General features: G+C 43.1%; 2 protein-coding genes across 8 annotated transcripts in view; both read right to left on the bottom strand.

The window, feature by feature from the left end:
* Positions 1–333: 333 nt before the first annotated feature.
* On the bottom strand, positions 334–13,071 carry LOC139416409 (tumor protein p63 regulated 1-like). The gene is made up of 6 exons (XM_071164993.1): positions 12,671–13,071; positions 12,217–12,308; positions 3,995–4,045; positions 3,650–3,775; positions 3,103–3,256; positions 334–2,980 (listed from the first exon to the last, which is right to left on the bottom strand). The coding sequence occupies exons 1-6, from the start codon at positions 12,896–12,898 to the stop codon at positions 2,786–2,788; spliced, it is 846 nt and encodes a 281-aa protein (XP_071021094.1). The 5' UTR covers positions 12,899–13,071; the 3' UTR covers positions 334–2,785.
* A 3,227-nt stretch (positions 13,072–16,298) lies between these two features.
* LOC139416410 (PR domain containing 16) overlaps positions 16,299–27,495 on the bottom strand; it is a 225,889-nt gene continuing 214,692 nt past the window's right edge. For 6 of the 7 annotated variants that reach the window (XM_071164995.1, XM_071164998.1, XM_071164996.1 and 3 more), the window contains 4 exons: positions 27,291–27,462; positions 21,427–21,702; positions 20,581–20,764; positions 16,299–20,080 (listed from right to left, as the gene is read on the bottom strand). In XM_071164995.1, coding sequence (XP_071021096.1) covers positions 19,946–20,080; positions 20,581–20,764; positions 21,427–21,702; positions 27,291–27,462 — 767 coding nt within the window. In that variant the 3' untranslated portion in view covers positions 16,299–19,945. The remainder of the gene's footprint in view (positions 20,081–20,580; positions 20,765–21,426; positions 21,703–27,290; positions 27,463–27,495) is intronic. The other variant, XM_071164999.1, reaches the window with a different exon arrangement.

Below are 27,495 nucleotides of genomic sequence, written 5' to 3' on the forward strand. Positions count from 1 at the left end.
ATAGCATGGATCTTCTGTGATTATTACCACAGCAAGCAAGGTACTTGGTGTCAAACATTCAGGCCTGGATGAGATCTTTAAGGTCAGGGCCCTCCAAGGCTCACAAAATCATTTTAGACCCAAGCCACCCCCTGTACCTGGACTTTGAACTACTCTCCTCTGGGTGCATGTATAGGCCACCCCTCAGCAGGAAAAAAACTACTAGACAATAGTGCCAGGTGTGATATCCCTCCTAAATAGCTCGGGCTATTTAAGGCCAGCAGGCTAGTGCCCCAGGGTACTTCAAACTGGGTTTACAGGAACCTGCAGTGTAATAAACAATGCCACAAGACGTGATTTTGATGAGTATTTATTTATAAGCAATGTACAGCATTCAAGGTCATTATGAGCATATAGTCAGCGTTATGAGTCAAACTAATCTGCAAATGGGTCGGATATCAGATTTACCCCGTATGAAATATCAAAGTAATGTAGGCAATTGCCTCATGTTGGTGACCGTGCTACAAATATTAAGCATTTGACCAAGAAGTTAGTTTTCTTTATGTAACACTCAAAACCTGCATCAATTGCTATTCTGGAGCTTTTTTGAAGTTGAACAGAGACGGCATGCAAACCCAACATGCAAGACATGCATGTTACATTTAGACCAGGAGTGGAAGGGGGAAAAAAAAGGTATTTGGACAGACATCTTAGTTCATTCCAGCGGTTAAAGCATGATCTTGTGTAAAGCAGAGGCCTAACAACCAGATTCTTCTCTGGTGAATGGATGAGAAAGATTGGTTTATTTCAAACCAGTTTAAATCTGGTTCCTGGATTTCTTGACGTTGATTTGTCTTGCATACTTTGAAATATTCCGTTTGGATCCCATGCAAGAATGACATCTTAACTCTGTTTAGAAATAAAATTGAATGTCCATCAACCATTGTGACTGATAGAAGAATGTTTGAAATGTAATAGGGCCTCTAGGAAATCTTAGACTGTTAATTTGCAATTGACTTATGATTAATCAGTTTCAATTATATTCAGCCAATGTCACTTCCTGTTATTGTCACTTCCTTAGATTGGCTCCTGTGCAGCGCTGATACATTTCAATTTGTGCTTGTTTAGGTTGAGACAGTTGGGGGTATTTAAGGTTCCTCTGGGTGCCAGCATGTGGGAGTAGAAGGGAATGAGGTGGATGTTCTCGCGGAGCAAGCACTCTAACGTCGACATGGAAGTGACAAATCGGTAAAGCAGTGGCCAAGGGGGTTAATAACAAATAGCAAGAGTTGTGGAGCAGGGAGGGGAGACACCTGTAAGAAGGGAAGATCCATTAAAAGGAGGGGGCAGGGAGGTCCTCATGTCGAGAGGAGAACAAACAATGGCACTATAGTCCTTTCCGTTCCTGAGAGCTACTGAACAAAAGGTCCGCGGCAAAGCCGTGCGAGCAAACAATTTTGGTAAACGGAGACCTTAACATACAAATCTGAGGCTGAAATTTCAACCGCTGTATCCAATTGAACTTTAGTTGCTTTTTTCTTTGAGGTTTGTCAGACTATGGCTACAGTCCTAACTAGTTAGTTACTTGAATAGTTGACTAATAGATCAATGTAATCTAAAATGGCCACCATTTTTATTCCCACGTGGATTTTTTTGTGGTTAAGACTATTTTAGCCTCCGAGCAAGATTTGTGTATTTGAATAGTAGATTGTTTGGTGAAACCATATGTAGAAGGGATTATTTTTTCCCCTTCTAGACATTTCTATACCGGTCAACACTAAGAATCAAACAGGTATGGAAGGTGTCACTGTACTTTTAATTATCCCACAATGCCTGACGGCAAATCATAATACTGTTAGTTCGGAATTAAACTGCCTTTCTTGTCCTCATGCTATGTAGCTAATGCTAAAGTAACATATTCCACAACACATTTTCATAGGACCTAATCCGTTGCTTCAGCATGAACTAGCCTAGCATGAGGACGATAAAGGCTGTGTGTTTTCTAGAAATGGAGATGAGTAGCCCTAATCAATTTAAGAAAATTGTCACAAGGGGATATCTGTAGTTGGGCTTGCACCAGACAATGTATAATTCAAGTAAAATATAGTAAATAAACACTAACCGTCAGAATAACGTGGTCATAGTTTTGACTGAAAAAGCTGATTGTAGCACCGGCAGCCGCATTAATTCTCAAATTTTACCACTACAACGTCCCAATATGATGGATTTTAGAGCCAATCTGGCTACTGCAAAAATCTGCAATTTTGCAAGGCGTCTCGGGTTGAAAATAATGGGTAGACCGCTTGATCAGGCAAAGCTCATTGCATTAGTTTCTGTAATAACGACCGCTGATAAAGTTAAAGCACCTAACCATGCCCTCGTACGGCACAAAAGGCCCACGATAATATTAACCTCCAAAGGCTCTAAGTCAGGTTCACCTAGCAGCATCAGGTGTGTATTACAGTATTTTCACAATACCAAGGTAAACAGTACGCACTGTACCCACAATTAGCGACATTCCCTAATCGCACAAACACACCAAATTCACATACTGTAGGTCTCTCCACTCGGGGGTTAAATAATTATGGCAAATGGAAAACAACTTTGCATGAGAGCACTGTGGCAGGAGTGGAGAGAACTCAGGCTTGCTGCACACCATGGCTGCCCGCCGGTTATACTCAAGCGTTGGGTATGACACAGCCACATTGTCAGCATTCCACGAGCAGACAGACACACACTCATAAAACACACAGTTTGACAGTGCTCCCACTGCTGTGGAATAAGAAGGTCACTCAGTGGGAAACATTTAGAAGCCAATCTTTCCCCTAGTCATGGAGTAGCCCAACTTGGCCTCATTGTTGATGAAGGACATGATGCCCAGGTAGGTCTCGATGAGGAGGGGCCTCTCTAGGATCAGAACTCCGTTGGCCCTGCCCGGAATGGCAAACTCCTTGTGGGCCTTCTTCACTGCCTGAACCAGCTGGGTCCGGAAGATGTCCATCTGACAGAAGAGGAGAGCAGCTCAGTGTTTAATATACCAAGCTCCCATGTGAACATGAATATTGCATATGAATCGTTATTATTGTAAATAGGGGAGGGGAGGTGGCAACGTAAGAGTTTAACCTGGCAGAGAGAGGCCACTTTCTCGTCGGCACGGGCCATGGGGTGCTCAGTGAAGGTGACATAGGGCATGTCTGTGGACCAGGGATTCCAGCGGTTCACGAAGGAGGGGCGTGGGCGTTTGTCCCACTGAACCCGAATCCCATAGCCCTCCCTCCTGTAGAAACACTTATTGTAATTCCAGTGTGCTGGGAGTAATCAATGAATAGTAGGCTGTGTTCAGTGGGCACGAGAGGAGAAAAGCTTTAGAAACAGGTGTATCTATACTTGTCCAATATGCGTTCCTAGTTTTCGGTTTCCATGCCTACTGAACACGTCTGACTGCTGAGTGTATTTGGCCCTGTCCAGAAACAACCCCAAGCGACTTGAGTAGACTCAACATAGTTGGATATGTATAAGCAATATGGCAACATTTCCACCAAGCCTATCCCAAGTGAACGTTAGCCTTCTACCATATTGCTTATACTGTACCTATCCAATTATTTCAGAACATTGACAAGTGTCTTGTGTACAGGGTCTCTGTACAGGGTCATAGCTCAGTGGCGCTTACTTGTTGAGTGATTTGGGCGGGAACTCAAACTCGCCCACTGAGATGGTGTCCACGGCATTAAGGGAGATTCTGATGACCTGCTGACACAGCAGGTTGATGAAGTCATACTTGCAAACCAGCAGGGACCTGTTAGAAAACCAAGAGGGACAATATGGCAAATTTAGTGAAGAGTGTATAAACTCATGCAAGTTTGACGCCTTTATCATCACGAATATATCACAACCGCGTCGAGGCTTTCATCCAGTCGGCAACATAAATGTATCAAATGATATGGGAATGGATCCCTCCAATTGGGTTCAAATGGATGTCCAAATCGTAACATTTGCCACTAATCATTTGGTTTACCTGTCAGTTATGAGCACCAGTCTCTCCTTCTCGTTGTTCCAGTGGTCAACTCTAAGGGAAACATTATTACATTCACATTTAGCATTCTCATCTGTAGCGAAATAATGTAATGAGATATTCATGAAAATATGAAGTCACAATGGTGTAAGAGAGGCTAAAATGTGCCAAGGGGTTGTGTGATTTCTTTACCAATTGGCATCTGCCGGCAGAATATAATTTTTCATGGAGATGGTATGTATTAACTGGATAAATAAACATGCCTTTAAGCACTACATGGCTCTTAATTGCCCCAAAATATTATCCTTGCCTCTCACTTGCACTAATATCGTTTCAAAGGTTATTTACCACATCCACAGGAAAATAGGTGTAAAACAGTAGTGACATTCTTACCTTGAGAGCTCTTTCCCAACAATACAATAATAATAATAATAATAATAATAATATAGAATAAAAACCACAAGAACTACGATGCGAGTTAGAAACACGAGAATGCAAGTATATACATGCATACATACATATATGCAAGTGACTGGTAGTAGGATAAAGAGCCTTCAGAATGTATTCACACCCCCTTGACCTTTTCCACATTTTGTTGTGTTACAGCCTGAATTTAAAATGAATTAAATGTAGATTGTGTCACACTAGTTAGCATTGGCTTGTGAAACTACCTCTGTGTCCAGTATGAAGTTAGAGACAGAAAAATGGTATCCACAAGGTCATTGGACTCTGGGTAAGTAGATAAAGGGACTCACTGCCAAAATCCCAAAGTATCCCTTTAATAGGTGAATGACTGTCACGCTTGCTAATAGTGATGAGGTCACATTAATAACACTACCATTTGAATACCTTCTATTTTTTTTTTTTACCTTTATTTAACTAGGCAAGTCAGTTAAAAACAAATTCTTATTTTCAATGACGGCCTAGGAACAGTGGGTTAACTGCCTTGTTCAGGGGCAGAACGACAGATTTGTACCTTGTCAGCTCAGGGATTCGAACTTGCAACCTTTCGGCTGCTAGTCCAACATGCTAGGCTACCCTGCCGCACCCTATGCCTATGAGATAGGAAGCGATGTGAAGTATAATGTGCTTACTAGTCATTAAGACCAGCCTTATTGATGGTAGTGTTTAACATGATTTTGGAATGACTATCTCTGTACCCCACACATAACGTACAATTATCTGTAAGGTCCCTCAGTCGAAGTGTGAATTTCAAAACACAGATTCAACCAAAGACCAGGGAGGTTTTCCAATGCCTCGCAAAGGGCACCTATTGGTATAAGGGTAAAAAAGTTCAAAAGCAGACATTGAATATCCTTTTAGGCATGGTGAAGTAATTAATTACTACTAAACGATATCATAACCGCCATCGACAAAAGACAGTACTGTGCAGCCGTCTTCATCAACCTGACCAAGGCTTTCAACTCTGTCAATCACCATATTCTTATCGGCAGACTCAGTAGCCTCGGTTTTTCTAATGACTGCCTTGCCTGGTTCACCAACTACTTTGCAGACAGAGTTCAGTGTGTAAAATCGGAGGGCATGTTGTCCGGTCCTATGGGGGTACCACAGGGTTCAATTCTCGGGCCGACTCTTTTCTCTGTATATATCAATGATGTTGCTCTTGCTGCGGGTGATTCCCTGATCCACCTCTACGCAGACGACACCATTCTGTATACTTCTGGCCCTTCCTTGGACACTGTGCTATCTAACCTCCAAACGAGCTTTAATGCCATACAACACTCCTTCCGTGGCCTCCAACTGCTCTTAAACGCTAGTAAAACCAAATGCACGCTTTTCAACCGTTGGCTGCCTGCACCCGCACGCCCGACTAGCATCACCACCCTGGATGGTTCCGACCTAGAATATGTGGACATCTATAAGTACCTAGGTGTCTGGCTTGACTGCAAACTCTCCTTCCAGACTCATATCAAACATCTCCAATCCAAAATCAAATCTAGAGTCGGCTTTCTATTTCGCAACAAAGCCTCCTTCACTCACGCCGTAAAACTTATCCTAGTAAAACTGACTATCCTACCGATCCTCGACTTTGGCGATGTCATCTACAAAATAGCTTCCAATAATCTACTCAGCAAACTGGATGCAGTTTATCACAGTGCCATCCTTTTTGTTACTGAAGCTTTGTTACTAAAGCCCACCTAGAATTTAGCCCAAACAACTACCTCTTTCCCTACTGTATTTATTTTATTTATTTTGCTCCTTTGCACCCCATTATTTTTATTTCTACTTTGCACATTCTTCTACTGCAAATCTACCATTCCAGTGTTTTACTTGCTATATTGTATTTACTTTGCCACCATGGCCTTTTTTTTGCCTTTACCTCCCTTATCTCACCTCATTTGCTCACATCGTATATAGACTTGTTTATACTGTATTATTGACTGTATGTTTGTTTTACTCCATGTGTAACTCTGTGTCGTTGTATGTGTCGAACTGCTTTGCTTTATCTTGGCCAGGTCGCAATTGTAAATGAGAACTTGTTCTCAACTTGCCTACCTGGTTAAATAAAGGTGAAATAAAAATTAAATAAATACCACCCACCACTGCGACCTGTATGCTCTAGTCGGCTGGCCCTCGCCGCATGTTCGTCGCCAGACTCACTGGCTCCAGGTCATCTACAAGTCTATGCTAGGTAAAGCTCTACCTTATCTCAGTTCACTGGTCACGATGGCAACACCCACCCGTAGCACGCGCTCCAGCAGGTGTATCTCACTGATCATCCCTAAAGCCAAAACCTCATTTGGCCGCCTTTCCTTACAGTTCTCTGCTGCCTGCGACTGGAACGAATTGCAAAAAATCTCTGAAGTTGGAGACTTTTATCTCCCTCACAAACTTTAAACATCTGCTATCTGAGCAGCTAACCGATTGCTGCAGCTGTACATAGTCCATCGGTATATAGCCCACCCAATTTACCTACCTCATCACCATACTGTTTATATTTTATTTACTTTTCTGCTCTTTTGCACACCAGTATCTCTACCTGCACATGTTAATCTGATAATTTATCACTCCAGTGTTAATCTGCTAAATTTTAATTATTCACTCCTATGGCCTATTTATTGCCTACCTCCTTATGCCTTTTGCACACAATGTATATAGATTATTTTTTTTCTACTATGTTATTGACTTGTTTATTGTTTACTCCATGTGTAACTCTGTGTTGTCTGTTCACACTGCTATGCTTTATCTTGGCCAGGTCGCAGTTGCAAATGAAAACTTGTTCTCAACTAGCCTACCTAGTTAAATAAAGGTGAAATAAAAAAATTACACTATGGATGGTGTGTCAACACAACCCTTCACTACAAAAAAATAAGCATCCTTCTGGAGAGAAAGGAAACCTTCTCACCATGAGGCCAATTGTGACTTTAAAACAGTTTTTAAAATTGCTGTGATAGGAGAAAACTGAGGATGGATCAACATCGCAGTTACTCGGCAATAATAACCTAATTGATTTCTCTCTATGCGGCCTCATTGTCTCTAGTGCCCCCTGCTGTCATAAAACGGAAGTACAGACATATACTGAGGGTGGTGGGAACATAGAAAGACGAAACTCTATTAGTTCCGGGTGTCCGATATTATGAGTGGGTGAAACAATGATATGAATGGACGAGGCCATCGATCACGTGAGACCATTCATTCCGTTGTGAAAACTCGATAGCGCATTGAGGCCAAATGAAGAAGGCGGTTTCAATTATTCCTATGGGTTGGTTAATCTCTCGTGGACAGTGCACGTAGCATAACATCTGACACAATTGCGCAAGATATTTAGTTCATTGAGACAACATGGGCTGTGCTATCCGGAAACATTGGGACGTCCCTACCCCCATTGAAGTTAAACTATAAAACGGTTAGGGGTTAAGGTACCCCATTCATAGACGTTAACTATCTTTAGCGCCTATTGACGATATTAAATATATTTCAGAATATACTATCATCGAGAAATAATTTAACAAAAAACAAAAATTAATACACCATTTTAATAGGGTTCCCACAAGGCCATATTGGTGTTACAGTGCTTGTTTACGGAAGACAGAGTGGACCACCTGTGCCAATTAGCCATCTGTGTCTCCGTACAACTGTGTGCAGACGGAAGACTGACGCCTAAACGTGTTGTCACTGAAAAATACTGTCAGCTGCAAAAGTTAAAACAGTGTATAGTAAGTGTGTATTGTCATGTGAAAGTAGAGTGATTTGTGTTTCTAGAACCCTACCGCAACCGATAATCGAATCACGTTTACATTTGAGAACAACATGCGCTGTTTGAGCTACTCCAGAAAGTGACTTTGCAGTGCTGCCGTCTCATTGAGTTGCTCAAATTGAAGGCCGACCGGGGTACTGCAGGCTGCCATTAGCAACGCAATCTTTTTAACTTCTGTGTGCGATTTAAAAACAATTGGTTCAAAGACATACAGTTGAAGTCGGAAGTGTACATACACCTTAGCCAAATACATTTAAACTCATTTTTTCACAATTCCTGACATTTAATCCTTGTAAAAATTCCCTGTCTTAGGTCAGTTAGGATCACCACACAGAATGTGTCTCCTTCCTGAGCGGTATGACGGCTGCGTGGTCCCATGGCGTTTATACTTGCGTACTATTGTTTGTACAGATGAACGTGGTATGTTCAGGCATTTGGAAATTTCTCCCAAGGATGAACCAGACTTGTGGATGTCTACAATTTGTTTTCTGAGGTGTGGCATGCACAAAAAGTAGATGTCCTAACCGACTTGCCAAAACTATAGTTTGTCAACAAGAAATTTGTGAGGTGGTTGAAAAATGAGTTAACGACTCCAACCTAAGTGTATGTAAACTTCCGACTTCAACTGTACATCTGGTGTATCAGAAGCAATTATTGGCAACTATAGAATGGTGAAGAACTCCGCGGAGTATACAACTAAATTAATTTAGCCATTCATTGTAGCATTGGCACTCTGTAGTGTTGCTATTTTCTCAGGTTCTTGTGTCAATTAACTCATGACATTCCTAGATTACTCATTATACTAATAAAGTCAGATTTAAAAATCAACAAATACAATAGTCAGTTTAAAAAAAGGTTAAGGGTACAAAACTATATTATTTATATACATACACACACACACACACACACACACAGTACCAGTCAAAAGTTTGGACACACCTACTCATTCAAGGGTTTTCCTTTATTTTTACTATTTTCTACATCAAAATGATGAACATATATGTAATCATGTAGTAACCAAAAAAGTGTTAAACAAAATCAAAATATATTAGAGATTCTTCAAAGTAGCCACTCTTTGCCTTGATGATAGCTTTGCACACGCTTGACATTCTCTCAACCAGCTTCATGAGGAATGCTTTTCCAACTGTCTTGATTTGAAAGAGTTCCCACATAAGCTGAGCACTTGTTGGCTGCTTTTCCTTGACTCTGCGGTCCAACTCATCCCAAACAATCTCAATTGGGTTGAGGTCAGATGATTGTGGAGGCCAGGTCATCTGATGCAGCACTCCATCACTCTCCTTCTTGGTCAAATAGCCCTTACAGCCTGGAGGTGCTTTGGGTCATTGTCCAGTTGAAAAACAAATCACTGCAGAATACTGTGGTAGCCATGCTGGTTAAGTGTGCCTTGAATTCTAAATAAATCCCTGACAGTGTCACCAGCAAAGCACACCCACACCATCACACATCCTCCTCCATTCTTCACAGTGGGAACCACACATGTGGAGATCATCCGTTCACCTACTCTGTGTCTCACAAAGATCACGGTTGGAACCCAAAAAATTCACATTTGGACTCAGACCAAAAGGACAGATTTCTACTGGTCTATGTCCATTGCTTGTGTTTCTTGGCCCAAGAAAGTCTCTTCTTATTAGTGTCCTTTAGTAGTGGTTTCTTTGCAGCAATTTGACCATGAAGGCCTGATTCACGCAGTCTCCTCTGAACAGTTGATGTTGAGATGTGTCTGTGAAGCATTTATTTGGGCTGCAATTTCTGAGGCTGGTAACTCTAATGAACTTATCCTCTGTAGCGGAGGTAACTCTGGGTCTTCCTTTCCTGTGGTGATCCTCACGAGAGCCAGTTTCATCATAGCGCTTGATGGGTTTTTGCACTTGAGGAAACGTTCAAATTGTACAGATTGACTGACCTTCATGTCTTCAAGTCATGATGGACTGTTGTTTCGCTTTGCTTATTTGAGCTGTTCTTGCCATAAGTCACACCTGTTAATTGAAATGCATTCTTGGTGACTACCTCATGAATCTGGTTGAGAGAATGCCAAGTGTGCAGAGCTGTCATCAAGGCAAAAGGTGGCTACTTTGAAGAATGTCAAATATAAAATATATTTAGATTTGTTAAAAAAAAAAAAGAAGTTTACTACATGATTAAATGTGTTATTTCATAGTTGATGTCATCACTATTATTCTACAATGTAGAAAATTGTAAAAAGAAAAGAAAACCCCCAGAATGAGTAGGTGTGTCCAAACTTGACTGGTACTGTATATCTGGCTGTGTTGGCAAAATCTCTACATATCCCATTGAGGCAAGCAGGGAAAGGCTGGCCATTGTCACAGTTTCAAGACCAGTCAGAAACGTCCAGCTAACCCTACGCCAATGGAACTTAGATCCACATTAAGTAGCAATGATATCCTTCGCCACTGCTGTCTTAACGACATGACAGCTTGAACCAGTCATGACTATTCCAAAAAAATAAATCTAGCTTATATGCACAAAAAGCTTTATCAAATTGTGTGCACAAATTTGTTTACATCCCTGTTAGTGAGAATTTTTCCTTTGCCAAGATAATCCATCCACCTGACAGGTGTGCTCGTCATCCTTACCAGGGTCTTGACCTGACTGCAGTTTGGTGTCGTAACTGACTTCAGTGGGCAAATGCTCACCTTCAATGGCTACTGGCACACTGGAGAAGCGTGCTCTTCATGGATGAATCATGGTTTCAACTGTACCGGGAAGATGGCAGACAATGTGTATCGCGTCGTGTGAGCGAGCGGTTTGCTGATGTCAATGTTGTGAACAGAGCACCCCATGGTGGTGGTGGGGTTATGGTATGGGCAGACATAAGCTACAGACAACAGACATAATTTTATCAGTGGTAATTTGACTGCACCGAGATACCATGGACGAGATCCTGAGGCCCAATGTCGCGCCATCAGCTCATGTTTCAGCATGATAATGCACGGCCCCATGTTGCAAGGATCTGTACACAATTCCTAGGAGTGGAAAATGTCCCAGTTCTTCCATGGCCTACATACTCAGAAATGACACCAATTCAGCATGTTTGGGATGCTCTGTATCGACGGCGTGTCCCAGCTCCCGCCAATGTCCAGCAACTTCACACAGACATTGAACAGTAGTTGGACAACATTCCACAATCAACAGCCTGATCAATTCTATGCGAAGGAGATGTGTCGTGCTGCATGAGGCAAATGGTGGTCACACAAAATAGACTGGTTTTCTGATCCACACCCCTACCTTCTTTTTTAAGGTGTCTGTTACCAACAGATACATATCTGTATTCTCAGTCATGCTAAATCCATAGATTACGGCCTAATGAATTTATTTCAATTGACCGATTTCCTTATACGAACTAACTCAGTAAAATCCTTGAAATTGTTGAATGTATATTTTTGTTCGGTGTAGTTACATGATTGTTTTGAAGTTTAAGGGTGCAGTATTTATGCACAAAACAATAGCATAGTTCAAGTTTAGGACAGGATATAGCTGCTGGACGCACATGCGCTCTAGGCTAATTCAGGACAAAGGTTGTAGTTTTTATTTGATTAAACAATTCAGAGACCAAAACAAATACATCAGATTAAATATTTAAGGAGAGCGAATCGATATACAGTCCCTAAATCAGCTGTAACTGTCAATACTAAAACAAAGCTTAAAATGAAGTCGCTTCTGGACATGGTAGACTCCTCACCACTAATTGGGGGATCCTGTTTTCCGCTAACAATGTCTGCAGTACCACGGTCGGCCTTCAACTTCCATGGCTTCATTGAGAGGGGGCAGTTGTTCTCCACTGGAATGAATCATTGAAAACACTCAGACATCATCAAGCTCCTTTCAAATCACCTGTAGTGCTAGGGCAAAAACCAAAACGTGCACCCAGGGGGGGGGGCCCAGGACCAAATTTGGGAACTTCTGTACTGCCAATGTAACTTTACTGGCCTATGTGATGATGTGAATTGCTGATAAAATGACTCACTCTGCAAGCAGCCACACACTCAGCACTTCTCCATCCTCTGAAGGCAGGCCCACTGTTCTGATGTCATTCACTGCTCGTTCAATGGTCCCTGGCTGAAATGAAGAGGCCACAGTTAATTGATTTCAGTCCACTCATTATAATAATCGAGCAGATGGTTCCATATATCATAGCTGAATAAATTGCAGTTGTCTGAATAAATGGTTACGTTTAACAGAACGGTTTGTTTCACAATCTTAAGAAATAGAGGTTAGTTTGTAACGACATGTTGCATGAGTGTTCACTGCCACAAATACGCACCTTCAAATCAGAGCGAGCCAAGCAGTCAATCTGCAATTGCAAGCTGATTGCAGCGTGAGCGTTTGACAGCTGTTTCCAAGCTAGCCTAGTAGCTTGCTAACTAGCTAATATCCGACGTTGTTCAGATAAAAAAAGGGCAATTATTAGCCAGACTTACCCTAAAGACGAAATAATCCTTCACTTTCGCTTGCATTGTTGGGTTGTGGACATGAAACGGCGTCAACGTTTGTAAGGGGGAGCAACATGCTACAGAAGAACTATACCCAAGGCTCCCTCTGGCCCCCGGCGGTGTGAAGGCAACCTCGACTCCATCCTCTGCCTCTGCCGGATGAAGGACCGCAGCCCCCGGACTCATTGGTTCAACCGTGTCGTTTAGCTGAAGCATAGTGCAAACTGAGTTGTAATAAAAAGCACAGAATAGACTTCAACCTATCCTCTCGAAAATAAAGATTCAGCAAACGGTGTATTGTTTTGAATTGGTCATTGCGCACAATAATATGATCAGAGAGGATGGTGTTTACAAGGAAGTACCCCTGCCTCACTTCCCCCCTTAGATTTCCTTTTTTCACCTCTTAAAGGGAAATCTGCTGTTCAAACAAGTGTTCACCACCGCCACTGTTGAGCTGTAATCCTTAGTCCCGAACAGCTAAAACAAGAGTTTCTATTTTTATTTTTTATTTACATTTAAACAGGCAAGTCAGTTAAGAACTCATTCTTATTTACAATGAAGGCCTACCGGGGAACAGTGGGTTAACTGACTTGTTCAGGGGCAGAACGACAGATTTTTTACCTTGGATTTTTATTTATTTATTTATTTCACCTTTATTTAACCAGGTAGGCAAGTTGAGAACAAGTTCTCATTTACAATTGCGACCTGGCCAAGATAAAGCAAAGCAGTTCGACAGATACAACAACACAGAGTTACACATGGAGTAAAACAAACATACAGTCAATAATACAGTATAAAAAAGTCTATATACGATGTGAGCAAATGAGGTGAGAAGGGAGGTAAAGGCAAAAAAAGGCCATGGTGGCAAAGTACATACAATATAGCAAGTAAAACACTGGAATGGTAGTTTTGCAATGGAAGAATGTGCAAAGTAGAAATAAAAATAATGGGGTGCAAAGGAGCAAAATAAATAAATTAAATACAGTGGGGAAAGAGGTAGCTGTTTGGACTAAATTATAGGTGGGCTATGTACAGGTGCAGTAATCTGTGAGCTGCTCTGACAGTTGGTGCTTAAAGCTAGTGAGGGAGATAAATGTTTCCAGTTTCAGAGATTTTTGTAGTTCGTTCCAGTCATTGGCAGCAGAGAACTGGAAGGAGAGGCGGCCAAAGAAAGAATTGGTTTTGGGGGTGACTAGAGAGATATACCTGCTGGTTCGTGTGCTACAGGTGGGAGATGCTATGGTAACCAGCGAGCTGAGATAAGGGGGGACTTTACCTAGCAGGGTCTTGTAGATGACATGGAGCCAGTGGGTTTGGCGACGAGTATGAAGCGAGGGCCAGCCAACGAGAGCGTACAGGTCGCAATGGTGGGTAGTATATGGGGCTTTGGTGACAAAACTGATTGCACTGTGATAGACTGCATCCAATTTGTTGAGTAGGGTATTGGAGGCTATTTTGTAAATGACATCGCCAAAGTCGAGGATTGGTAGGATGGTCAGTTTTACAAGGGTATGTTTGGCAGCATGAGTGAAGGATGCTTTGTTGCGAAATAGGAAGCCAATTCTAGATTTAACTTTGGATTGGAGATGTTTGATATGGGTCTGGAAGGAGAGTTTACAGTCTAACCAGACACCTAAGTATTTGTAGTTGTCCATGTATTCTAAGTCAGAGCCGTCCAGAGTAGTGATGTTGGACAGGCGGGTAGGTGCAGGTAGCGATCGGTTGAAGAGCATGCATTTAGTTTTACTTGTATTTAAGAGCAATTGGAGGCCACAGAAGGAGAGTTGTATGGCATTGAAGTTTGCCTGGAGGGTTGTTAACACAGTGTCCAAAGAAGGGACAGAAGTATACAGAATGGTGTCGTCTGCGTAGAGATGGATCAGAGACTCACCAGCAGCAAAAGCGACCTCATTGATGTATACAGAGAAGAGAGTCGGTCCAAAAATTGAACCCTGTGGCACCCCCATAGAGACTGCCAGAGGTCCGGACAGCAGACCCTCCGATTTGACACACTGAACTCTATCAGAGAAGTAGTTGGTGAACCAGGCAAGGCAATCATTTGAGAAACCAAGGCTGTCGAGTCTGCCGATGAGGATGTGGTGATTGACAGAGTCGAAAGCCTTGGCCAGATCAATGAATACGGCTGCACAGTAATGTTTCTTATCGATGGCGGTTAAGATATCGTTTAGGACCTTGAGCGTGGCTGAGGTGCACCCATGACCAGCTCTGAAACCAGATTGCATAGCAGAGAAGGTATGGTGAGATTCGAAATGGTCGGTAATCTGTTTGTTGACCACTGCCGCCCCTATTGGACAAATTCAGTAGGTTCCTCTTGTTTCGTTCTGTTAGCTTCCGTTTAAGAATATAATACACATTTATTGGCCATTCAGGATGGAAATTCTTCTTTGGCATCACCTTCTATTAAAATAATCACATACACATACATTCTCACATCATACACTTTTAAACCAGTCAGTCCATCGTGTTGCATACACCAACAACATAGAGGACATTTTAGCTAGAAAGCCACTTGTTGTTCTCCTAATGAAATAACTAGCTAGCCAGCTACTTAGCCCTGTTGCCCACGTTATAACGTTATAAGCAGCCTGCTAGTATGGCTTGACCGGACCGGGTTATTTGTTGTATAGCTAGCCACAATAAGGATTAGCGACATAGTGGAATTTGCGTTTCGCCTTCAAACTAAAAGTCCCTCGTTACGCAGATGATTACAATTGGTGGAATCATGCCATATTTAGACTAGATAATGTTAAACAAGGTTGAGTGTTGGAATTCATATCGCACTGTACGGCCTTACCTGAGGATTGGGGATCAATTAAATGGGGTATCAGTCTACTCAGTACCAAAGTGCTTTTTCAGAGTTATCAGGCGCCAAACATCCACATTGCATTGTTTTTCCTCTCGAATGGTGTTCAGTAGGTTGACTGGTACAATAAATGTGGCTCAGAGTCCTGCAATAAGAAATATGATGCTAATGTTCTCTGGATGTCACTGAGTAGACTGATACCCCATGTCATTGATCCACAATCCATAGGTAAGGCTGTACAGTGAAATAGGTATGCCCCCCCCCCCCCAATAAAATTCAATAGTCTAACAAAATTCAGTGTGATTTCAACAGACTTTTGTCAAATTAACAAATGATTGTCTTTTGTTGAATTTATATAAGGACATTCCAGCCTCGTTTAGCATGATCTATTCCATTATGGCATGATTCCACTATTTGTATTCATTTGCATTACTTTCATAGATACTTTTATTTTGAAGGCAAATCGCAAATTCCACTATTGTGCCTAATCCTTATTGTGGCTAGCTTCACATAGATGGGTCCGACCATCATTAATCAAATAAGAAGTGTCTTTTAAATTAGGGGTCTTTAAGATGATGACACCTAGGTAGAACGATAGCTAGCGAGCTAACTATAGCTACTGAAACAGATCGTTTAGTTATTTAATACATCAACTAAATATCTCACTACCTGTCCATTGCTTTATAAGACATAAAAAAATTAGGCCTATAACAATTTTGACTATGCAGAGGAGAGAGAGAGAGAGTTCTCTGTTGGGTACATGACAAATACAAGGGACATTTCATATAAAAAGCACACAGGTTTTTATTGCATATCAATTTCATGTATAAATTCTTCATAGCATTGGAAAGATTACATTTGGTATACATTTCTATTCTACAGAATTAACATCAGAATCATATCAATTCCATGAAATTTCTCTGAAGTACATCTTCAATAATCACAAGCATCAAAAAAACTTCAATTTCAGGTATTGTTCAATATTATTCTACAATCCTTTCATTTTTTTCATTACAGCTTTCTCCCACAATCTGTTTTGTATTCATTTAAGAACCACCTGCCCGATACATCTGTAAGGACTTGAAGTCAAACCTACTAACCTAACCACATGTACAATAAGTGCATCTACGGATTCATCATTTTTTATTTCATTTTTTAATTTAAGATACACATTTCACAAATGGACATCATTATGACTGCCAAACACGTCATGCACAATATCTTTTTAATAAACATAACAGAGGTGATACAACTCGGATTCAAATGAAACGAGCACCATCCATTTAAACCCATATTTTTTTCATTGAATTTTTCAGACTTATGCAACATTGTTTTTTAAAATACTATACAGTTAAAAAGAAACTTTTTTTTGTTGTTTTTTTGTACTTTTTCCTGTAACAGTGGGGAAAGAACAGCAACCGTATTCTGAAGTTATCAGTTTGTGACCATTTGCCAGATCCTTTCAAAAGCTGGCAATGTGATCTTTGACTTCAATGTGCATCCATAATTCTACAACCGACAGCGCGCACTTATTACAGTAGTACATGACATGAATTACTCCATATATAGTATACCTAAATATTTAGTAACCCCAGTCTCTGCATTTAATAGTAATGTATTGCAAAACAATGTGTTAACCGTGGATCCACATTTAGTATAGCAAGACAGAGACCTCTGTCATCATTATCATCGGACATGAAATGATGCAGCAAAACTAGTATCACCCTGCCACCTGCTGACAAAAAAATTAAATTACAGTGCTTCAGTTACTGATTTTTTTCCAAGTTCATCATCATTTTAAGTGAGGGTTGATCATCCACTCCAAGTGAGGCAAATCAGGTTAACTCCTAGTAACTCTTTAGTGACAGAGACCCATGCCTGCCCAGTTTGTTGTTTTGGACCCATGCGTTTAAGTGCTGGCCTGAACCTATCCCGCCCAGTCCTGAAAGTCTTAATTCACATGTCCAGCGTGAAAGCAACTTTTGCAATTTACAGTGAACAACCCTTCAACTGACAGCGACATGAAATAAAAAAACCCTGCGCAGTATTAAGTGCCATCTCTACCTTTGTCTACAGTTTGGAATGAAATCCCGTAAATGAGAAGATAATTGGGAGGAAGGGAATTGACAAGGGATTTATCAAAAAGAGTGTGTTTGCAAATATGAATACAAAGTGAATAGAAGTCTTTGAAACTTAAAATCCTATGTATGTCATTTTTCTCTCCAAACCAGAAGCATTTCCTGGTTTGATTTCTTTCCTAGTTTGATTGTTTAATTCTTTTGCTGGTCTCACAGTACAGTAAATGTGTTCTGCTGGGTGTTAAAACCCTTTACAGACAATCAAACTCATCTCAGTTACAGCTGGAGTAAAGGGTGAACCATCAAGCTATGACCAGCGGGTTTTATGCCTCAAGGAAGAAACATACTCTTCTCAGGACTAAAAGTCTCTCGGCTGTCGAAACCCTCGTGTCAAACACTAGTTACAGAACCATTTAACCCCGAGAGTAATGCAAGTTCTACTAACAAGTGGAAATATGATAGAATGGTACACTGTAGTTGGACACTATCTGAAAAACAATGTCGATTTTATCAATGACTGGGCATTGAGACATTTTTTTTTCTAAAACCACACGGTCACATTTAAAAAGAATAATTCCTACAATTTGAAACCATCAAAGCAGAATCTGAGCACTAATAAACTGATTGAGTTGATTGGATTTGTTATCGAGTGAAATGTATTTGCTTATACTTAGGATCAATGATAAGCTAACAATACAATGCCCTGGCATCCAAATCACCCGACATTCATAGTGAAGGCTTCTATTTCATTAAATGACCACCGTAAGACTTCCAACACAAAACACATCAGCATACTGGTTGAAATGGTTGAACTGAAACGAGACAAACCAAACCTCATGCTAGACACAGCATTGCAAAACATGATCTAAACAATCTAGAACTACCGTGTCACTTGAAATAAAAACAGCTGATTTTCATGCTTTCTTTCCAATTTGGCACACTGGTCTTTACAGAAAAAAAACATTGAAACCCAGATTCAAAATCCCGGTCGCGTTTCGATTCAACTTCATTCCTTCAGCAACACTTAAAAGAGGGATGAAACAAAATACGTTTTTTTTCGTGTTTTCATTTGTCACTTGTCTCCAATCGTGACATTTTTTTTTAACCTAAATAAATAGAATTACACACACTCTTTAAATCAAATATATACGAAGGTAAAAACAACAACTATGACAGCAATTAAAACCCCTCGAAAAAGAAATGATTGTCGGAGAACAAAACCTTTTCTACGGGTTATTTGGCACATACCACTCTTGCTATGAACGTCCAGGTTATTTTGTACATCATACAACAATATCACACAATTTTGGTCCTTCACTAAATAATTATATTAACATTTGAGCACGGAGGTGCCTAAAATGAGACAATACTGTTTTATCAAAGAGAAAAACACAAAATGGAATCACGTTAACAAATGAGCAAAAAAGGGAAAATAGGCTTTCCCTATTCTAACCAATGGACATCCATTTAACCTCTTGTTCACCGGATAACTTTTGAGGTCGAGACTTTGTCCTCTGCAATGCCCATTATATGTTGGGGGCGGTCATTCTCCATGACATCATTGCCATTCGAGCTTGATGCATCATCCTACTGTACTTTCTTCATAAACAAAAGCCAGAGTGCCGTTTCCTGCTCTAACATTTATCATTGTGCTATTATTGATTTGAAACAAGAATGAAGAGAGTGAAGGCATTGGATATGATGATGGGGGGGAGGGGGGGGGGGGGGTCCATCAGCTAACGAGCTAGTTAGTACATCCCCACTATGTGTTGATACTGCTGCTCCTCCCACCCAGCGAAACAGCACCCCCCTATGGACATGCAGTGCATATGTTCCAGACCGACTGTTACTGTATCTGTTGCTATTGAGACATAGTGTTAGACTGTGTAGAATAGATGGGTGTTTTGCTCTCCTAGTGATGCGTTTACACACTCAAACATAACTGTCTCTGAGAGTCCAACCAAAGGGGTTCGTTGGGGCGGAGTGGGCGGGTCTTGTAGAATGACTGGGGTTTGGGGTGGTCAATCCTGGGATGTCCTTCACTCCTCTACAGGGAGGATCTCTGCCTGCGACTGTCTGTTTGTCTGAGGGGCCCCTCGTACACACACGCACTGACGTGGGCATGCACGAATCAATGCGCGTAAGCGCGCGCGCGTACGCACACAAAAACACACACACCCACACACACAGAGAAGGGCAGGAGCCAGGAGTCCTCTCTCTTCTCAGGCCGGGGGTGTGTGAAGTTGAGTTCTCCTCCGTAGTAGCCTCCTACTTTCTGCCGTGCTCTCTCTCTCTCTCTCTCTCTCTCTGTCACTTTTCTTATTTTTATCGTGATACTATACTGCCTCCCTCCTCTCTCTCCTAGATGTGGTTGAGTGGGTGAAAGCTGCTCGTCTCGGACGGGCCTCCTCCCATGCTCAGCCAGGCATCCAGTGAGTTCTGGGAGGACGCGTGCAAAGGGTTGTTCTCCGACAGAGACAGCATCATTGCATAAGCCTGGAGGAGACAGAGAAATGACAAACCAAATCAACATCCATTGGTCAGAAACAATTTTGTGAGTCTCCGCGTTGTCAGCCAATCGAACATGACTGTCATTATTGTCGATAAAACACCAAGAGATGTTCCATCTCGGATTAGGAGTATCGTTTCAACGATTGCAACAAATCTGGGCATGCAAGAGGTCAAAGGTCAAAGGTGACACTGCTGATGGGACAGTAGGTGTAGTAGAAGGAGAGCGTTAATAGCTCAGTTAGTAGGTAAGTTAAGCGAAATGTAAGGCATGTCAAGGAGAAGAACACTGGTCTTTAATTCAACGACTCTCATCCCGACACTCCATACAGCAACACTGAACAACATTGGCCTCGTTGTCATGCGTTTTCTTCGCTGTGTTTTCCCTTATCATCGAACTCAATCGAACTCAAGCTTCAGGGACCAATGTCCAAAATGATTGGCCACTTTCTGCCTCCCTCGCTCTCTTTCGACGAGAGTCCACCTACCTGGGTTTTAGCCTGCCTGTACAGAGTCTCTTTCAGGGCCTCAGACTCGAGCGAGGCGGTGTTAAAAATGTCTTTAACATCAAAGGGGGGCTCCTCGCTGCTGCTGGCCTTATGCAGCTCCAAGCCCTTGGGGAAGCTGGGCAGGGACTCCAGGTCTAACAGCCCACCGTCTTCCTCTATACACCTGCAGCAGCACCAGGGAGGGGGAGGGGAATGGTAGGGGGGGGGGGGATGAGGGAAAGGGGAAGGAGCATCCTCAGTTAGCCCAACCAATACTGTCCTGTAACTCGATGGATGGACTTTTGATGGCGCATGCATGGTGGGGGCAGATGGACGCACAGACGGATGGAGACGGACGGGATAGGGGCTATGGAGGACATCGAGAGAGAGAGAGAGAGAGAGAGAGAGAGAGAGAGAGAGAGAGAGAGAGAGAGAGAGAGAGAGAGAGAGAGAGAGAGAGAGAGAGAGAGAACCACGGATGCACTGAAAGGGAAAGGGAGAGCTAAAAGGCTCAACCATTTGGAGCCACTATGCTCGTTGCGGGGAGAGAGAGACTGACAGACAGGTGGACATGGAATGGAACTGTGAGAGTTCTATCTGCATCCCGACACCCTTTTGTCACCGTCTAGCTCTCGTTGACCACACTGCACTGCCATTACAGGGAGGGCAGGTCATGCATTGTTACATTTGATTAGTTTTGTTAGTTGGAATGGGAGGAGACAGAAGTGGCTGTTGTGATTGGGTGGGTATGTTTGTGGAGGTGTTGTGTGGTGTGCTGTACATGACAGTCTGAATTTGTCTGTAGTTGTGTGTAACTACGTCTGTATTCTACCAGATAGGACATACCTGCGGGTGTGTTCGTAGCTCATGGCTAGCGGTGTGGCCTCCTCCTCTTCTTCCGCCTCCTCCTCTTCTTCGTCCTCGTACGCCTCCGGCGTGACCATAGTGACCGGGGAGGGGGACTCAGGCGCCTCGTCCTGAGACTTCTCTGTCAGGCTGCCTTCCTCCTCCTCTTCGTCATCTCCCTCCGCCTCCTCCTCCTCTTCCTCCAGCCCCCGGGCTGCCATCTTGGAGTTGGACAGGCTGTGGCTAGATGGACGCTCCTCTTCCGCAACCTCTGACCTGCAACGACGAGAACCTTATTGATTTTGCACTTTATTTCTAGCAACAACAAAAAAATGGTTCCTTTCATTTCAATAAAATACAATCTATTATATTCTTAAAATGTCTTGGTTGACCCCCATTGGGTTTAATAGGTGGAACTATGCATCCAAATAATCTAATGCCGTCCGTTTTCTCTCCTCATCTCCTCATATTCACTGCTCAGCTCACTATTTCCACCCATTCTGCTTTGGCTAGATGAGCGGAGACGAGGGAGAGAAGACGGGAGGAGAGGATGGTCCTTTTACCTCCATATTAGGACTTTGATTGGTCTTTCTAGGCCCACTGCCCTAGCTGCCTCAGTGGGCCACGGCCAGGCATCCCCTCTGTCTGTCTGCCTGTCTGTCCCCTGTCTGTCTGTCAATAGGCAATGAGTCATACTTTGCACAGCCATAACTAAGATGCCAGGAGCTCCGTTGACAGCGAGCAGAGCCCCATTCCCACTATCCAAGCAAACACACGTGTGTCGACAATTGTCGAGACCCGTTTCAAAGGGGAAACGGAGCCGAATGATTAATTGGCTAATTCCTGAGAACCAGTATATAGGCAAGAATTGCTCAAATGGTTAGTTTGGGCCCCGATTCTGGATGCTGTGTGTGTGTGTGTGTAGGAGTGTGTGTGTTTGTGTAGGGGAGGCGATGGCTGCTCAGCAAAGCAGCCATTGCGACCTGCCGACTTTACATTATCCAGCCCCCCCCACCCCGGTCTCCGTCGCTTCATGCCTCATGATGTCATTTCCTCAGGGGGAGCCCGTTTACCCTAGGAGAAGTCGGACAGACGGACATTTATCAAACCAGACAGGATACCTTCGGGGAGCGAAAGGGACAGAGGGGTGGTGGGGGGGGGGGGGGGGGTGCTTGTTCTCCTCTTTCAATCTAGATTAAATATTGTATAATCAAATTGGCAGGGGCTGTGTGGGGGGGATATAGGGACGCGGCTCTGACGCTGGGCCCTGCGTTTTGTCACTTAGTCTAAACACGTCAGCCGTGTGTTTGTGTTAGCAACCTGGGAGACTGCCTCAAATGGAGTCTCCCTGAGGACCTGCACTGCCAGCCTACCCTCCAACAACAGGCATACCCCCCCACAACAGGCCTACCCCCCCACAACTTTTGAGCAGAAGAAACGCCCAGTCCAGCTCTATCCCCCCCCCACACACACTGTCCACCGTCCCCGCCCCTCCGCACACTGTGTAGTGCCCCATACACCACTCCTTACCTCACAGGCTAGACAGTGTCCAGAAGAGAGGGGAAAAAAAACACTCGAGCGAGACAAGTGACTAGACCGACTTGACTTTGTTTACAAACACTTTGTGGAGAGGAGACGCATGAGCGCACAGATAGGCATACACACAGCTGTGTGTCTGTGTTCAATGAGGGGGGGTTGGGGGAGGCGCTTCAGTCAAAGTGTCTGTGTGTCTGTCTGTGTGTGTGTGTGTGTGCGTGTGAGTGTGTCTGGGATGGACAGAAAACAGAGCACTTATTTTGAATTACAGATATTAAAATGCCAGGCTTGCTTGTTCTGGATGGTTCTGCACTATTGATCCCAGATGGCAGAGGGGCTAAATTACCCCTGAGTTCTGTTAACTTTTATGTCTACTGACCAGGGAGGGAGGGAGAAAAAGACAGAGAGCGAAAGAGGGAGACACAGACAGACAGAAAGAGATTGAAAGAGAGAAAGACAGGGAAAAAGATGCATATATTGAGAGAAAAGAGAGTGAGAGAGGGAGAGAGGGAGAAAGACAGATATACATTGAGGGAAAAAAGTATTTGATCCCCTGCTGATTTTGTACGTTTGCCCACTGACAAAGTAATGATCAGTCTATAATTTTAATGGTAGGTTTATTTGAACAGTGAGAGACAGAATAACAACAACAAAAAATCCAGAAACACACATGTCAAAAATGTTATAAATTGATTTGCATTTTAACGAGGGAAATAAGTATTTGACCCCTCTGCAAAACATGACTTAGTACTTGGTGGCAAAACCGTTCGCTGCCTGCACCAGCATCACCACCCTGGATGGTTCCGACCTTGAATATGTGGACATCTATAAGTACCTAGGTGTCTGGCTTGACTCTAAACTCTCCTTCCAGACCCATATCAAACATCTCCAATCGAAAATCAAATCAAGAGTCGGCTTTCTATTCCGCAACAAAGCCTCCTTCACTCACGCCGCCAAACTTACCCTAGTAAAACTGACTATCCTACCGATCCTCGACTTCGGCGATGTCATCTACAAAATTGCTTCCAACACTCTACTCAGCAAACTGGATGCAGTTTATCACAGTGCCATCCGTTTTGTCACTAAAGCACCTTATACCACCCACCACTGCGACTTGTATGCTCTAGTCGGCTGGCCCTCGCTACATATTCGTCGCCAGACCCACTGGCTCCAGGTCATCTACAAGTCCATGCTAGGTAAAGCTCCGCCTTATCTCAGTTCACTGGTTACGATGGCAACACCCATCCGTAGCACGCGCTCCAGCAGGTGTATCTCACTGATCATCCCTAAAGCCAACACCTCATTTGGCCGCCTTTCGTTCCAGTTCTCTGCTGCCTGTGACTGCAACGAATTGCAAAAATCGCTGAAGTTGGAGAATTTTATCTCCCTCACCAACTTCAAACATCTGCTATCTGAGCAGCTAACCGATCGCTGCAGCTGTACATAGTCTATTGGTAAATAGCCCACCCATTTTCACCTACCTCATCCCCATACTGTTTTTATTTATTTATTTTTCTGCTCTTTTGCACACCAATATCTCTACCTGTACATAACCATCTGATCATTTATCACTCCAGTGTTAATCTGCATAATTGTAATTATTCGCCTACCTTCTCATGCCTTTTGCACATAATGTATATAGACTCCCCTTTTTTCTACTGTGTTATTGACTTGTTAATTGTTTACTCCATGTGTAACTCTGTGTTGTCTGTTCACACTGCTATGCCTTATCATGGCCAGGTTGCAGTTGTAAATGAGAACTTGTTCTCAACTAGCCTACCTGGTTAAATAAAGGTGAAATAAAAAATAAATAAAAAATAAATAAAAAAATGTTCTAAATTGATTTGCATTTTAATGAGGGAAATAAGTATTTGACCCCTCTGCAAAACCTGACTTAGTACTTGGTGGCAAAACCCTTGTTGGCAATCACAGAGGTCAGACGTTTGTTGTAGTTGGCCACCAGGTTTGCACACATCTCAGGAGGGATTTTGTCCCACTCCTCTTTGCAGATCTTCTCCAAGTCATTAAGGTTTCGAGGCTGACGTTTGGCAACTCGAACCTTCAGCTCCCTCCACAGATTTTCTATGGGATTAAGGTCTGGAGACTGGCTAGGCCACTCCAGGACCTTAATGTGCTTCTTCTTGAGCCACTCCTTTTTTGCCTTGGCCGTGTGTTTTGGGTCATTGTCATGCTGGAATACCCATCCACGACCAATTTTCAATGCCCTGGCTGAGGGAAGGAGGTTCTCACCCAAGATTTGATGGTACATGGCCCCGTCCATCGTCCCTTTGATGCGGTGAAGTTGTCCTGTCCCCTTAGCAGAAAAACACCCCCAAAGCATGTTTCAACCTCCATGTTTGACGGTGGGGATGGTGTTCTTGGGGTCATAGGCAGCAATCCTCCACCTCCAAATACGGCGAGTTGAGTTGATGCCAAAGAGATCCATTTTGGTCTCATCTGACCACAACACTTTCACCCAGTTGTCCTCTGAATCATTCAGATGTTCATTGGCAAACTTCAGACGGGCATGTATATGTGCTTTCTTGAGCAGGGGGACCTTGCAGGCGCTGCAGGATTTCAGTCCTTCACGGCTTAGTGTGTTCCCAATTGTTTTCTTGGTGACTATGGTCCCAGCTGCCTTGAGATCATTGACAAGATCCTCCCGTGTAGTTCTGGGCTGATTCCTCACTGTTGTCCGGATCATTGCAACTCCCCGAGGTGAGATCTTGCATGGAGCCCCAGGCCGAGGGAGATTGACAGTTCTTTTGTGTTTCTTCCATTTGCGAATAATCGCACCAACTGTTGTCACCTTCTCACCAAGCTGCTTGGCGATGGTCTTGTAGCCCATTCCAGTCTTGTGTAGGTCTACAATCTTGTCCCTGACATCCTTGGAGAGCTCTTTGGTCTTGGCCATGGTGGAGAGTTTGTAATCTGATTGATTGATTGCCTCCCTTTAAGAGTGTGCTCCTAATCTCAGCTCGTTACCTGTGTAAAAGACACCTGGGAGCCAGAAATCTTTCTGATTGAGAGGGGGTCAAATACTTATTTCCCTCATTAAAATGCAAATCAATTTCTAACATTTTTGACATGCGTTTTTCTGGATTTTGTTGTTGTTATTCTGTCTCTCACTGTTCAAATAAACCTACCATTAAAATTATAGACTGATCATTTCCTTGTCAGTGGGGAAACGTACAAAATCAGCAGGGGATCAAATACTTTTTTACTTCACTGTATATAGAGAAAAGAGAGTGAGAGAGGGAGAAAGAGTGAAAGAGAGAAATAGAAAAACAATCAGCCCAACTGGCATGAAGACGGCAGAGCGAAATCAAGGAGGAACCATTACGTGTCATCAAAAGAACCCAACATGCCTCTCTAGGGCTTATTGAAGAAGACGGCTCGGATATTTCCCCCAGAACACGTCTGTCAGAGCCAGTACATGTTCCCGACATCGCCCACCACTGCCTCGGAACCTGGTTCGTATTCATTATGAGCCAAATGCAAGAAAACAGACTGAACCTACCTGGACTTGTCCAAAAAGAAATGCATGATTTCATTTTCAGTTGCAAAACATTTTACTAAGGTGTGCACTAATGAACATGACCGTGCTAAGCACTAGCTGCTCTCTATATACCTGCGCAGGGCCGTAGACAAGAGAAGGCCAGAAGCTCTGGTATATGTTTATCCCTGGTTAGAACCTGGGAATTTTCTTTCAGTTGAGGAGAAATTAGTCGTTGAGAACTGTCAGAGCAGAGTTGAGGGGGGGGGGGGGGGGCATTTATAGAGCTGTACTGTACAGTGTCTACTATACTGTACTGTACTCCACCTAAAGCCTGTTGGAGTAACATTCAACCACTAGAGGGCAGAGTATGTACAGTTTCACCATAGACACACATCTGACAGGGGAGTAGAGACAGTGTTAGGAAGGCTGAGAGCGTCAGATCAACTGCAGTATACTCCTAACCAGCCAATCAAATGGACACCTTAAAAAAACACAAACCTTTATAAAAACTATAAATGTCTGTAAGTTAAAGGTCCTTGTTTTGGTGTGTGTGTGTGTGTGTGTGTGTGTGTGTGTGTGTGTGTGTGTGTGGTATGTAAACAGAGGTCATTCGCTGAACCACGATTGCGTGATGATGAATGTCCTTGCCTGAGACTTGAAGACTTGTGTTGGCTCCCCAAGCCAATGCCTTGGCTTTAGCTCACCGGGCTCACACAGTCTTGTGGTAGGAGACTGGGATTCAAAACCCCTTTGTAGAGAACATTACGAGTGCTCTGTTCTGAGCTTGCGTGTTCGTGCGTGTGTGCGTGTGTGTGTCCCCCCCCCCTACCTCTTGTCTGTTGAGCTGGATGCCTGGTTCAGCTCGCTGTTGGAAATGAAGTTGCGGATTTCTGAGAAGTACGAGTCCTCCTTCTCATCTAAAAGTGCATGATTGTCTGGCTCGGAGTTGGGAGAGGAAACGTTGTTTCCTAGGTTGGAGAGGATCCCAGAGTGTTGACTCACTGTAAGCAGGAAACACACCACCGTTAGCCACG

This window comes from Oncorhynchus clarkii, chromosome 9 (assembly GCF_045791955.1).
Source record: "Oncorhynchus clarkii lewisi isolate Uvic-CL-2024 chromosome 9, UVic_Ocla_1.0, whole genome shotgun sequence".
Classification (NCBI taxonomy): Eukaryota; Metazoa; Chordata; class Actinopteri; order Salmoniformes; family Salmonidae; genus Oncorhynchus; species Oncorhynchus clarkii.

What these genes read in the sequence shown, in the direction of transcription:
- LOC139416409 (XM_071164993.1), bottom strand. Translation starts at nt 12,898, where the DNA reads ATGCTTCAGCTAAACGACACGGTTGAACCAATGAGTCCGGGGGCTGCG. An exon ending in CCGCCCAAATCACTCAACAA is followed by an intron (nt 3,257 to 3,649) that starts GTAAGCGCCACT and finishes GTGTTTCTACAG; the next exon opens with GAGGGAGGGCTATGGGATTC. An exon ending in AAGTGGCCTCTCTCTGCCAG is followed by an intron (nt 2,981 to 3,102) that starts GTTAAACTCTTA and finishes CTCTTCTGTCAG; the next exon opens with ATGGACATCTTCCGGACCCA.